The following is a 13,945-nucleotide window of genomic DNA, read 5'->3' on the forward strand; positions in this document are numbered from 1 at the left end:
TATTGCTATAGGGGCTATTAGTGATAAATTTTGTTACCTTTGATGAGAATAAGTGATTTCTTAAACATATATGATAAGGTCTGCAAAACATTTTAATTTTTATATGGGTATAGCAGGGTTTTAGGCGAATAAAAAATTTCAGAGTTGATTCTTATGATGTCTTTCTTCCACAAACATCAGTAAGTTCTCCTAACTTACTAAGTCTCACTACAATTTTCTCTGGTTCTTTTTCCATTTACCACGAATGATTCTTCCAAATTTGACTTCTTTCCTCAGATAGAACCTCATTCTCAGCTGGTGACCTTGCTTCCTACTCCACTGAGGAAAGCAGAGCCCTGGGCCTGCAATTCTCTCCTCCTCCCATCTTGCATCCCAATGTAACCTTCCCATCCTCCCATCTCTGCAGAAAAGGTCAGCCCTTCCGCCCAAGGGTAATCTCTTCACCCATGACCAGGGTCCCATTCCTTCTCCATCCAACACACTTTGTCCTATAAACTTCTCTTTCTTTCTCCTATATCTTCAATCTCTTTTTTTCAGTAAATAAACACACACAAATCTCTTTCATATTTCAAGAATAGTCCATAATTATTTCCATTTGCCCTTCTTCCTTAACTCCCCCAACAAGTAACCTGTCTTCTGCCTTGATCACTCTCTACTGAGGACCCATTGTTCAGATGTTTAATCTCTTCTAAGTATTGCCAAACCCAGTGGACACAACTCAATCTGTATCTTAACATGGACTCTGTTAACTGCTCCCTCTCTTTTCCTTGGCTTTCAGTACACCATGTCTTCTAGGCTTAATCCTATCTCTCTGAGTCCTTCTCAGTCCCATTCATTTTCTCTTCTTCCTTTGCTCACCTTGTAATTGTCAGAGTTGCCTTAGACTTTATTCTCATTTACAGGTGTTCTCATACTGTATGTTTTCCGGTTGACCTCATACAAAACTATGGCTTCAACAACAGGTTTTTCCACTGAGGACTACAAATCAAAGATGTTTTTGGTGAAATATGGACCTATATTTCTTAGTGTTTTTTAGAATCTCCACTTGGATAATCTATAGATAATTCAAAGTGTTTAAAACTGAATTCATCTTTTTTTCATAACTATTGAACTCACCCTGTCCCAGTACTGACATCATTTGGTCATATCTGGGATTAGCCTGACCTTCTTCATCATCAACCTTCACTCAGTCCCTATCTGAATACCTAATGGTCTAGAATGAAACGCACACAGGGGGCACACTATGGAGGAAAAGTCAGAGCATGATGGGCCTTGTGAGCTAAGCTGGGCAGTTTTAACTGGAATCCTGCAATCTATGAGGAATCATCAAAATCATTAAAATCAAGACGTACTTCAGTCATACTAAGCTACTTGCAGTTCCTGGAGCAGCGGCATTCCTCTTCCTGTAATGGCTGTGTACATGCCATTGCCTATGACTGGAATCCCCTGCTTCTTTCTCACCCAACAGCTATCCACATTTAAAACTGAACTCACCCTTTCCAAGAGGCTCCCCTGGGCTGTTCCTTACCCCTCAGTCTGGGTTATTTGTTTCTCCTCTCTGTTTCCATAAAATGCTGCACATCCCTCTTACATACAATTTATCAGCAGTATCCATTCTATAATCTTTGATTTACTTCTGTATCTTTTCAGATAGTCTGTGAACTCCTTGAGGGTCAAGACTCTCAGTAGCAATCATAGTGCCCAGCATTATAGTAGGCACACAATAAATAGAGAAACTGAGGCACAGGAAGGTTAAGTGATATGCATGATGATTTAACACTTAAGTAACTCTCAGTTAGAATCCAGTCTCTCTCTGTCTGGCATTTGGTGTGGTTTGGTGGTGGAAGTCTTTCTGCCTTAGGTGTTAGGGGATATCACCGCCTTTTATAATTAGGCACAGTGTACAACAATAGGTTATACCAACAGGAAGAGAAAGAACAAAGGAGGAAAAGAAAGGATAAGTAACTACTAGGATAAGGACAATCAGAGCATTCAAAGTCAAGGCTTTGAGCTACCCTGAAAGGCTACTTAGGATCCCGGGCTGTGACACTTTATGGCAGCAGACAGTTGTCATCTGAGCATGGGAAGTGTTAGAGAGCCAGCAATTGTGTTCTTCAAGGATTCCAGTCCTAGACTCCTGGTATCCAAGGGTATTGCACAGATCCTCGGGTTCACTCCTGCAGTCCAAGTTTAGCCCAGGGAAATTCAGTAAGAGGTTTGCCCCAGATGCGTGGGAGGACAGGTCAGTTCTTTGAGACTCTGAAGCTTTCTTCTCCCTCAGGGAAAGAAACAGCTGAGTGTTTCAAATCCAGCTTTAATCCACAGGCTCCAGGAAATATATACTTGGGCCAATTTACAGGGTGACTAAATCAAAATACCTGTCTTTGGACCCATAACTAGCTACTAACTACCCTAGCAAAAACTGAGAACACAAGAAGGCTCATTAAAGGACCCTGGGCCCACCTTGCAATGTTGATTAACCAGCAGCCTCATGTTGTTTGGTTTTGTCCACCTAGCAAAGACGTCACAGCTGATTTCTTTTTTTTTTTCTCAAAATGAATCTGTGGAACTTAGCAAGATTTACCTGTAACCGTTCTCCATTTTTAAGCCAAGTGATTACAGGCGGGGGCACGGCATCCGATTTGCATTCCAATGTCATTTGTCTGTTGCGTAAAACAGTGAAATCCCGGGACTCATCAGTTCCAGCAATATTAGGGGGTACTGGGTGTGAGAACAAATACATCAAAGGTTTTCAATAAATGAGATGTAAAATGATCTGAATTATCACAGGGGTTCAACAAATGTTGCTTCTGCTATATGAAGTAAGAGGCATAAACTTAAAATATCATTCAATTTATAGTACAAAGGATTACAAATAGTGAAACGGGTGGTGTGTTTTTTGCCTTACTCAGGACTTTCACATCCATTAAGAATAGAATTCTTCCACCAGCCACATTAATGATAGGATAAGTAATATAATCACATAATTATCACTGCTTAACAGGTAAAGAAACTGAGGCACAAAGAAGGGCTTTCTTGTCCAGGTTCTGCATTTGGTAATAATTTTCTCTGAACATCAGATTTTAAAAGTACTGAATTAGGATCTGTTTATCCTAACATACAGAAATGTACATATTTTTCTTAATATGCTGAAATGTCTTTTTTATGTGACTCACATACACAGTTTACACGTCAATTAACGAATGGCAGGTCTAATTTGTATGTAGGAGTGGCAGGGGGCGGGGAAAACTCCTACGTTATACCAGCCTTATAGTTTGCACTGCCTAGTCATTTAGGCTGTAAGAATGAGATAAAGATCTTCTGTTTAGTTTGTTTAAATGTTTCTCTCCATGAAGAGTAATTCCCATTGCTATGTTAAAACAGTGTTGGCTAGAGTCTAATAGGCCCAACTTTTCTAGAAGAAGGTTATTTGGCCTTAACTGTGTGTGTGTGTGTGTGTGTGTGTATAATCAAGCAAGTGTACTTACAGGAATTTATCAAAATAAAATAATTAAGGGAACAGGCCAACATGTATGTACAAAGACGTCTATAAAAGTGTGGCTTATATTGGCAAAAATATAGAAACAGCCTAAGTATCCAAAAACAGGGAATGGATTAAAGAAATGATGGTATATTCATAAAAGGGGACACTATGCAATCACTAAAAACTAATGTTATAAAAGTATATTTTTGACATGAAAACATGTACACCATACCATTAAATGAGATTAAAAAAACAAATTAAATACTATATGCTGGATGATCACGTGTCTGTGACAAAATATTTACATGTAAAAAGGTCTTATCTTTATGTGGTGAGATTATAGATGATTTTTATTTTCTTTTTCATCATACTGTATATTCTATGACTTTAAACCAGTGAATATGAATTATTTGTGCAGGAACAAAAAATTCACTGAACTAGTCTCGAAAAGCACTTGATCAGTCAAACGTAAGAATGAGATTTGCAAAGTACATATTTCCTAATGCATGAACATATCTTATGAATGATGTGCTAAGGGGTTGCCCCATGGCTCATAAACTATGGCTTCTAATTAGGCATTAGTGTATGATGGACTGTAGGACATTTTGCCCAATTTACCATGTATTCTCACTAAATATTCTTTATCATCATCTCCTGCAGGACTGGATGCCAGACAAGTATATCTTCCTGTATCTTCCACCTACAAAAGCCAAATAAGTGAATTATACAACGTTTACCTGTTGGTTTTGGTAACGAGAATAATACACTAGAATGAATATGAAAGTCTCATAAAAAGCAAGATATCATAAAGATAGCACGATAAGTAAAATTTAATAAACTGTTTTAACATTTGTGATTGGCACTCTGATACCGAGCATTACTTGGCATCTCTGTTCTATGTAAATCTATGTTTTAACAGGGTTTTTGTATTTGATCTCAGAATGCTTGCATGTTAGGTATATTTGACAAACTCAGAAAAGGCAGATATATATAGGTCCTAGAACCATACACGACACGCTAGATACTCAGTGTTTATTGAAGAAATAAGTATTTACGGGTTTAAATTGCAGACTGAAATTTCAATTGGAGTCTTCCTGAAGAAAATAAAATACATTAAATAAATAAATAAATAAAATACCAGGTTATTTAAACAAAGCACATTATTACCATCTTTTGACTCTACTTTCAACATATGTAGTAAAACAAAGGGCTATATTATGTAATTTGGCTGTAAGTAGGGTCAGACTGACAGCAAACTCGACTATTTTCTGCGTAAAACCAGAAACATTTCTTCAAAAACTCCCCTGCATAGTTTCCACTGGAAGCGTGAGTCTTCCCTCATATGTTTGACATTGTATAGACACAGGTCATGCTTATATGTGAGTAAAGTATACTCTGGAAAATAGATGATCTTACTACAGTGAAAAACGTATTTTGGAAAAGCAAAAAAAAATTCTGTTTTCATTTATTTTTCTACTTGAACATTCTTAGAATACAGGGAATCTTTTAATTCTTACATTCAAAACTGACTTTATAGGTTACAGAAAATCTTTTTGGTAGGCTGCAAAAACTCCTTTGAAAAAATTTAAGACTAGTATGTTAAGAATGGTATGTTTGGAAAAATACTTGAACACAACTTTAGAAGAATGACATGCACACAGTCCTTCAATTAAGAATTCAAGACGATGTACTATTGGCTAGAGAATAATTTCTGAATTTCTCATCATATCTTTAAAACCTCTAAAAGTCAACTCTTCTCTACCAACTCAGTGTATTCCCAACGATATGGCCCCCTCCAATTGTCTTGACTTAGCCAAACTTGAAGCCCCACTCATGACTACTCTTAAATCTTGCCTCCTTCAAGAAATATTTCCTGACAACTTATGCTCTTCTGTATGTCGAGAGTCATTATTTGTAGCTACATTTTCCATAGTGCGTATTGTTAATAGGGTGTTTGAAAATTTATAGTTAATCAGATTTCTTTGGAGTAAGATTTTGCAGAGTTGTTGACGTATATTATGCTCACAAAGGAGGGGAGGGGAGAGCATATAAAGTTTCCTCAATCTATTGGGTCATAGAATTTTTTCCCCTTTGGAAATAATCACAGAATGAGTGTTTCATGGGGGATGTCTTAGGAAACTCTTGTTTCTACCATACAATTCGGAATTTGCAAAGCAACCATTATGTGCCAAGCATAACTGTGTTAAAGATACATACACAAAAAGACAAGGTTCAGATAAGTAAAACAGAATTTAGTAAGTGCTATAACAGAGATATGTACAAAATGACCTGAAAACAGAGGAGCAGAGAAACCCAGAGCAGTATTGTGATTTGATAATACTTAATTTTTCACTTCTATAACATTTTTAATAGTTTTTTTTATTGTTTCTTTTTGTAATCTTCTCATATGTGTAGTTTATTTCTCCTAGACAACTGGAAACTTCTTGACAGCTGAGAAATGTCTTATGTATTTTGTTTGTATTCTCCATAATAGCTAGAACATGTGGGTCACCATTTAACAGTCTATGGGACCTTTGTCTTGTTTTGTTAAAAATCCAACTTTTCATTCTTGCATTTAAGACCTACTGTAATGTGGCATTAATCTCCCTTTCAAGGTGTATTTACCATGATTCCTTTATATTTATGATTATATTCCACACACTTTCCTGTCTCCATGCTATTCCTTATGTTACACAATTCTTTTGCATCCTTTTTGGTCTACTGAAATTATAACACTCAGCGGTTTTGCTTCAGCACATGTTTCGATAGTTTGACCTGAGTTTTCTCTGTGTTATTGCAATGTTTGATGGCGAGAAGAGGGGAATAGAAGGTGTGTTCTCCTTAATGTTAGAAACAAGAACTGTGCTGAGTTCCACTGGCTAGACTTTTGAACGAGACCCAGCTCCATTACCGAGCAGCAGTTAAGGACTTGGCAGGTAAATCCCTCATCTCTGTTTGTTTCTGGATTTGTAGAATGGGGATAAAGACATTGCCTCACAGAGTTGTCATGAGGGTCACAGGTGTGATAGAGCCCAGAGCTGAACACAGGACGGCACACAATTTATAATCCTTAGCTCTTTTTTTCCAGCTCCCTTTCCTTCCTCTTTCCTCACTGAAAATGCATACAAAATATGATCAAAAATTCACTATTCTATTTTTAAAGGAATGATGATTATAACAACAATAATAGCAGCAGCGACAACAATGGTATCTAACTCTATTTTAGCAAGACTACGTGCCTGTGGCAGCAGTCTAAGCACATCATGTTAGGTTATCTCTAAATCCCCAAGTATAGGAGTTAAATATTATTACTATTTTTATTCCCAGTTTACAGATGAGGGCATTAGGGAACAGATGGATAGTATTTGTAATATAAGGTTTGCCTTTGCTAGCAGAATAGGAGATTATTACAGCAAGACATCTCAGACATACTTCTCTTTAATACATTCACATTTCAAATTAATTTCCTTTCACATAAACTAAAGAAGAGTCAATTTCATTGAATTGATCATTTTTTGAAAAATTGTGTCTCTCCTCAGATTTTCGTATCTCATAGTTTATTTTGGAGATCAGAAGTGCTCTTTGAGGCCTCCTATATATGCATGTTGGGTTGCTTTTGCCAGTTCTGTAAAGGGTTACATGGCACAAATTAAGAACTTTAGGAAATATATTATCACTTATAGCACTGTGAAAACTTGCAAAAATTAACATGAGAGTATCTTGCTTTCTTCCAAGTTATAATATGATGCTTCCACCTCTTTTTAGTCATATTACCTTGTAAGCATCTACCCAATCGTGCACATCGTAGAATCAATCCACCTTTGTTAAGTTACAGACATCTGTGATACATCCAGATTCAAAGACACAATTCTCCAACATTTCTCATATATTGGCAAGTGAAAAGTTTAAGCTAGGATAAAATTGCACGAACTTTGACACTTACCTGAGCACTAGCTATTCGAAGAACCTCTCCTCCTCCAAGAGTTTGCACCTGATCCATCTGTGGAAGGGGCCGTCCATCTTTCATCCAGGTAATTTTAGGAGCTGGGATTCCAGAAGCAATGCAGGTAAGCTCAAGTGGATTATTAACAATCACTGATATCTCTACAGCTTCCTCAGATCCATTGATATGAGGTGGTTCTATTTAAAGGGAATTAATAATAACAACAAAATAAATGTGCTGTTTGATAAAACACTGCTGATTAAAAAAATAAAAAAATTCAACTCAAATTTATGCTCATGTTATATAAATTGATTAGGATAAGGATACCATCATGATAATTCCTAGTTATTACCATTTGTCACTGGCACTATTTTAAAAGGGATGGATCATGCCTATAACAGATCATGAAGTAAATTACAAGGCAAGCCATTACAAGGTAATTATAGCACAGCAACTAGAATTCACATAATTAGAGCAGTGCCACCTAACTGTGAAGATTTGAAAAAACTAAAAATTAAACCTAACAAGAGGTACTTAAACATATTAGTAGTTTAAATTTTAATTACTTATTTTAAATATCTATTGTTCCTACAAAAGTAACAGGCAAATGCTACGAAAGTTTGCTATTATCTTTTCCATAAAGAACTTTAAGAGGAAACAATGACTAAGTAGAAGAAAAAGTAGTTACATTTTGAGACGATTTCTGCATAAAACACCTTTGCTGTGTCTAGGCAGGAATAATTTCCTTTTTTGTTATTTATCCTTCTAAATAACCTTTCTCAAGAGGAAGTTAAAGAATCTGAACACTTAGAAGAAATGTTAAGGTTTCTTATTTCAACTATCTCCAAGTTCCTAGGAATCCCTTTAAAACAGACTTCCCTTACAATGATCATTCACGTTTTCTATGAATGTTTCCAGTTTACTATGTCACAAGGCAGCCAAAATAGCTGTTGGACAGCTCCAAGAATTAGGCTTTTTTGTTTTTTTTTTTTAAATCAGGCACATAGTTTAGAACAGAGGCTCATAGCAGAGGGTCTGGAGTCAAACAGCCTGAGTTTGAATCATGGCTCCAACAATTATTAGGTTAGTGGATTTGGGTAAATCTCTAAAATACAGACAGCACTATTATTTAACTAATAGGAATGTTGTGAGGATTTAATGAGATAATCTATACTTCTTTTGCGTTTCTGAATCTGTTTTATTTTATAATTAAGGGTTTGAAAAAAATTATGACTATTACAATCTCTACTACAGCTGTTGGTATTATTGTTAAAACCTGCTTCCTAAAAATTTCTACCTATAGCCCTCATTTTCCTTTCTAGAAAAAGATAATATATTAAATCTGTACTCCTTTTCAGATTATAATTAAGAAGTCAGAGTCTCTTAACCATTGTCCCACATGCTCTCTTTTTCACTTTCATTCATTTTATGTACTGCCATCAAAATACATTTTATTAAGCGCATTTTAGATCGATCCCGATTTCTTGCTTAAAAGATTTCAGTGTCTCCATGCCACTTACAGAATTAAATAAAAACTCTTCATCTTGGCTTCTATGGCTTCCACAATGTGGCCTTGATCTGTCTTTATGATATTATCTACTTTTAATATACTTATATGTAACCTAGACTTCAAATTACTTGTTCTCTCTCTCAACAAGTCCAGTCTTTTCTTGCTCTGGGACTTTACTAATGCTATTCCTTCTACTGGAACATCCTCCACACAGTCTCATCCCCTAACTGAGCACGTTCAAGTACTATCAAGGTCACATTGTCATTAAATTCATTTGTAAAAATCATAAATCTTTTCTAGATTCTCTCAACAAACTATACAACTTCTATCCCTTTTAATTTCCATAGCGTGTTGTTTGTATCACTCAAAAGCACTTATCTGATTCTCCACTTGACTATGGTCAATTCTTTATTTTTCTCACTTATTGGTTATTTACTATGTGTCAGTCACTGTGGATACAAAGACTAATTAGGCATGGCCTTTATCCTCAAAAGCTTATAGTCACTAGATTTAAAACCACAACAGAAACAGAAACAATAACGTGGTTAATTAACTGGTACGAACCTCAGTCATCAGATCTTACATGTGTTAAGTGATTTCACTCTGTGTCTTGTCCATATGTCTTTTACTTTGGGCAGAGTAGGAGTTGGCCATACTCTAATGACTCCAGAACTTATACTTCCAGCCTAGATCTCTCTTCTGAACTCCAGACCCATAAATCCAATTATCAGCTAAATAACTCCAGTGGGACATTTGAGAACTACTTCAAACTCAACATGTATTCAGACTGAACCTGTTACCTTATTTCTCAAAACTTGGTCCTTTCCCAGCCATTCCCTGAGTTTATGTGATAGATCTACCAACCATTCAGTCACCTGAATGACTAGAAATGAATCAAAGAAACTAGGAATCATTCTTGCTATCTTCATTTTCATCATTCCCCTATGTTCAAATCCACAACTAAGTACTCATACTTCTACTTACCAATTATTTCTAGAATACACCTTTTCCTCTCAACTCGATCGCTAATCTGAGCTACAATACCGTTTACTTGGACTAATATCTCCTCCTTCCTGGCTGTAGGTGCCTACTCAACATCATTTATTTGTGTCTTTCATATTAAGAGACCCCAATTTTGTTGGGTTGTCAATGTGCTAAAAACTACATTTCCTAGACTCTTTAGTAGACAGTAGATGGAGTGGCATGTGAAGATTCGGACGAATGAGATGCAAGTGAAAGCCGTTTTGTGGGGCTTCTAAGTCCCTAAAGGGGAGACTCTTTGCATCTCCTATTTTTCCTGCTCTATTGTTGCATCTAGTGATGCTGGGGATGAGCAGACAATGCATGATCACTGATGAACCAAGACGCAAAAGCCAAGAGAATTGTAAATATCTGAACTGCTGAACCATGCAACTACTGCCGACCTCCAGACAGCTCACTCAGCGAGAAAAACAAAAGTTCTTTGTTCAAGCCATGATATTTAAACTCTCAGTTATTCACAGCCAAACACAATTCCTAATAATTCATTGTTTGCTCAGAATCCACTCTTGTCCGGCTCTAAGTAGCTCTCCACTTTGCAGTCAGAATGGTCTTTCAAAGTGCAACTCTACTCATGCCATTCTACTTACTAGAACTCTTAATGGTTTTCCATTGTTCTAGGATAAAAATCAAAATTCTTAATGTGGTCAACAAAGTCCTTCACAGCCTAGACCCTGTCCAACCCCCCTAGCTTTATTTTGTATGATTTTCTTCCTTGCTTTCAGTTTTCTAGCCACACTGGACTTTTCAGAACCACTAATACACCATGACACCTTGCACCATGTGCACAGAATTAAGTTGTGAATAGCAATTCCCAAGTCAGGACATTGACATTCATATTCTGAGTGTAGCACTGCTCCAAGCGAAGAGTTTTTCAAGTTTTGATGGAATTAGCTTTCCACAGATGCTGAAATGCTAAAACTTCTCATCTTTCTGCTGAGCCAGTTTCCAAATATGTTTTAAGAAAACGTTCTCTTTATAAACCTTTCAGCTGGGAAGGTTGTTTTGTATACTACGCTAATAATATCATTGTTAGTTTCCCCCTTCACTTTCTACATCTAGAAATGCACTAGGCTGTGATTCTGCTCCTGGTTCTTGAATTCCTAGAGGAGTATTCCTGCTCTCTTTCCCCACTGCCACATGCTGGACCAGGCCCCCGCATTTTCAGGCCTGGATGAAAACAGTCCCTTCAATTCATTCTTTACTCTGTCATCAGAGGAAATTTTTTGGAAATGAAATCTGGTTGTAACACATTCCTGCTTAAGCTTCTTCTATTGCCTTTGTAACGAGGTCCAAATTCTCCAGAATGTTCCCAAGACTCTTCACAGTTTGGCTGCTGCCATGTACGTTTCCAGTCTTGTCTCCTGCTACTCTTCCTTTTACACTCAGTTTCAGCAAGAACAGATGGATGAATCTAGCTCTGTCACTTCTAGGTGAAAGATGTAGGCAACTCCTCACTCACCTCTACAGTCCTGTCCTTAAGGCTCAGATTCATCCTTGAGGAGATCTTCTCTGAACCTTACCATCCCTAACACACCATGTTATAACCATATAATCCTCATCACACTCAAAAGTCATTACTTGTTTAATATCTGTGTTCCCGGTAGATGTAGGAACCTGAGGGCTGAGACAACATCTTTCTCATTCAATGATGCAATCAAATGCCTGTCATACCATATGTCCCACAGTAGGTGCTCAATAATCAATTGTTACATGATGACTAGAAACATGCCTGGCACATGATGTATAGTTAATAATTAATACTTAATATGTGAGTAATTAAGGTACAGATCATATTTATGTCATTTCCTGTTATTCCTCATATTCTGTGAATTGATGTATAGGAATTTGTTATTCCACCCCTCCTCATGGACACACACTTTCTTCTGTTTTTTGTTTCTAAATATCCTGGAGTACCACCTGGACTATCACTCTTCATTCTATGGAACACCCATCTATACCACCGTATTTCTCTTTTTTATTTAGATATTATTCTGCCTCCATCCACGGTTAAAGCTCTCTTTAACCCATCTGACAAGTAGCTAGTTCCAAACAATTCAATCCAACAAATGACTATTATGTGTCAAATGTCATGCTAAGCCCTGGGAATACAACAATAAGTAAGAAGGGTACTGTGCATCAGAGAGTTTAACTAAGGACGAAGCAGACTTTTAAGGTTACACAAATAATTAAATTGGAATAGGTACTATGAGAAAGATTACAGGGCATCCTGAAAACATCTGGCTAAACTCCTGCCAAAATGATTCCCTGTGGGGTACATATTGTTCTATGTAAGGATCCTGAGGTTTTACCTCCACTATAGTGAAAAAACAAAAATTAAAAAAAAATTATTGATTATTGAAATAGTTCATTTCATTCATCTTCATTTTGCTTCCAAAGTCAATAGTTTTGACTTAGAGAAAAGATGTGTTTTCTCTTTATGCTATTTGTTTGCATGTAAAACATTGGAATACACATTTTAAGTATTTTTTTAATGCACACAAGAGTAAATAGAACGAGACTATTGGAAATGGCTATTACAAAAATAATCTACAGATTGGATCATTTAGCGACTGTTTGGAGTAACATATAATGGTACAAATATTATGCTTTTCCGTTAAATTGCTATTGTCAGATGTGCTTTTAGTTCTGGGAAAAACCTAAAAAACTACCTATCAATTGCTTATATGACTTTGCCAATAAATAATATTTTACAAGTAGGAGTTTTCATCTTTTTAGACAGATAAGAAACACAATACTTTAACACATTTCAGATAAGAATAAACCCAGGTGAATTACAAAACAGAAATATGAAGTACAATGAAGTTTTTACAACTTTTGTCCTATAGCAAATGATTCTAAGAATTATACTTAATGTGTCTTTATTGTCATTTACTTTCTAGTTATTGAATGTTTACATACCTAGGACCTTCAGGATAAAGTGTTTGCTGACTTCTCCAGCTTCATTTGAGGCAATACAGGTGTACCTTCCTGAATCTTCAGTCTCTGCTTTAACGAGCTGAAGGACCATTCCTTGAGTGCTTACTGTCAGATGGGCATCAAGCCCCAGAGGCTGGCCATCTCTAAGCCAGGACATCCTGGGAGTTGGGGTTCCATCCGTAAAGCATGTCATGGAGGTAGAACTACCCTTGACAATTGTGATTTCCTCTGTTCCCATTGCATTGTCCAGATTTGGTGGTACTATATAGAAAACAAAACAGGCAAAATTTATACATTTATTATAATTTGAGATCAATTTAGATAAAAAAATTTAAATAGTTCAATTAGTTCTATAGTTTTTCTATGATCTATAAAAATATAGAATTTAAAATAGCATATAATTGATGACTGTACCACGAAAATATGTGTTAGACAGGCTAAGTACTAACCTTCAAAGTATTAGCAATGAAACCACAGGACTGTTTTCTTGTAGAACATATAAAATTTAAATGTGGTTTAAGTTTTGGCTATTTTTTAACCTCTTAGGTTTGCCTCTTTAATTTATTATAGTTCCAGAAGTACACTTTCAACTACTTTACACAGAATAAATAAAGTTATATCAAGTTCTAGATTAAGTTTTATATAATCCAACATAAGTCATTTGTAGGCTATAGTAAATAGTTACTTAACTGTTCTGAGATGTTCTTGGGGATTGAGAAATTTGGGCCAGTAAACCTTAATATTTCAGAAATGGAATGTTGTGAGTCCCCTATCTACACATACACACAGAGACATATATATGCACATATCGATTCATATTTGAAATACTCTAAATGAGACACTAATATTATTAGAAAACAGTCAACTTTCTCTTTGTATGAACAAGACTGGTCTTGTATCTGGATTGAAATACTATTTTTAAAAATTTAGGTTTGACTTAATGCAAAATTCCAGGTTAGAAGAGTATTTTGACAGACAGACAGTATGCTCCAATAAATATGGACCCCTTGGGAGAAAATACATTCTTCTC

The 13,945-nt window shown here is 36.1% G+C and overlaps 1 protein-coding gene across 8 annotated transcripts in view; it reads right to left on the reverse strand.

Moving 5' to 3' along the window:
• Positions 1-13,945, reverse strand: part of HMCN1 (hemicentin 1) — a 436,035-nt gene that overhangs the window by 75,965 nt on the left and 346,125 nt on the right. For all 8 annotated transcript variants that reach the window (XR_011498041.1, XR_011498040.1, XR_011498042.1 and 5 more), the window contains 4 exons: positions 12,898-13,176; positions 7,428-7,624; positions 4,103-4,184; positions 2,585-2,721 (listed from right to left, as the gene is read on the reverse strand). Coding sequence is in view for 5 of the 8 variants with exons in the window: in XM_044757668.2 (XP_044613603.2) it covers positions 2,585-2,721; positions 4,103-4,184; positions 7,428-7,624; positions 12,898-13,176 (695 nt within the window). In the remaining 3 variants the exon portion in view is untranslated. The remainder of the gene's footprint in view (positions 1-2,584; positions 2,722-4,102; positions 4,185-7,427; positions 7,625-12,897; positions 13,177-13,945) is intronic.

The sequence above is a fragment of the Equus asinus genome, chromosome 25, assembly GCF_041296235.1.
Source record: "Equus asinus isolate D_3611 breed Donkey chromosome 25, EquAss-T2T_v2, whole genome shotgun sequence".
Taxonomy (NCBI): Eukaryota; Metazoa; Chordata; class Mammalia; order Perissodactyla; family Equidae; genus Equus; species Equus asinus.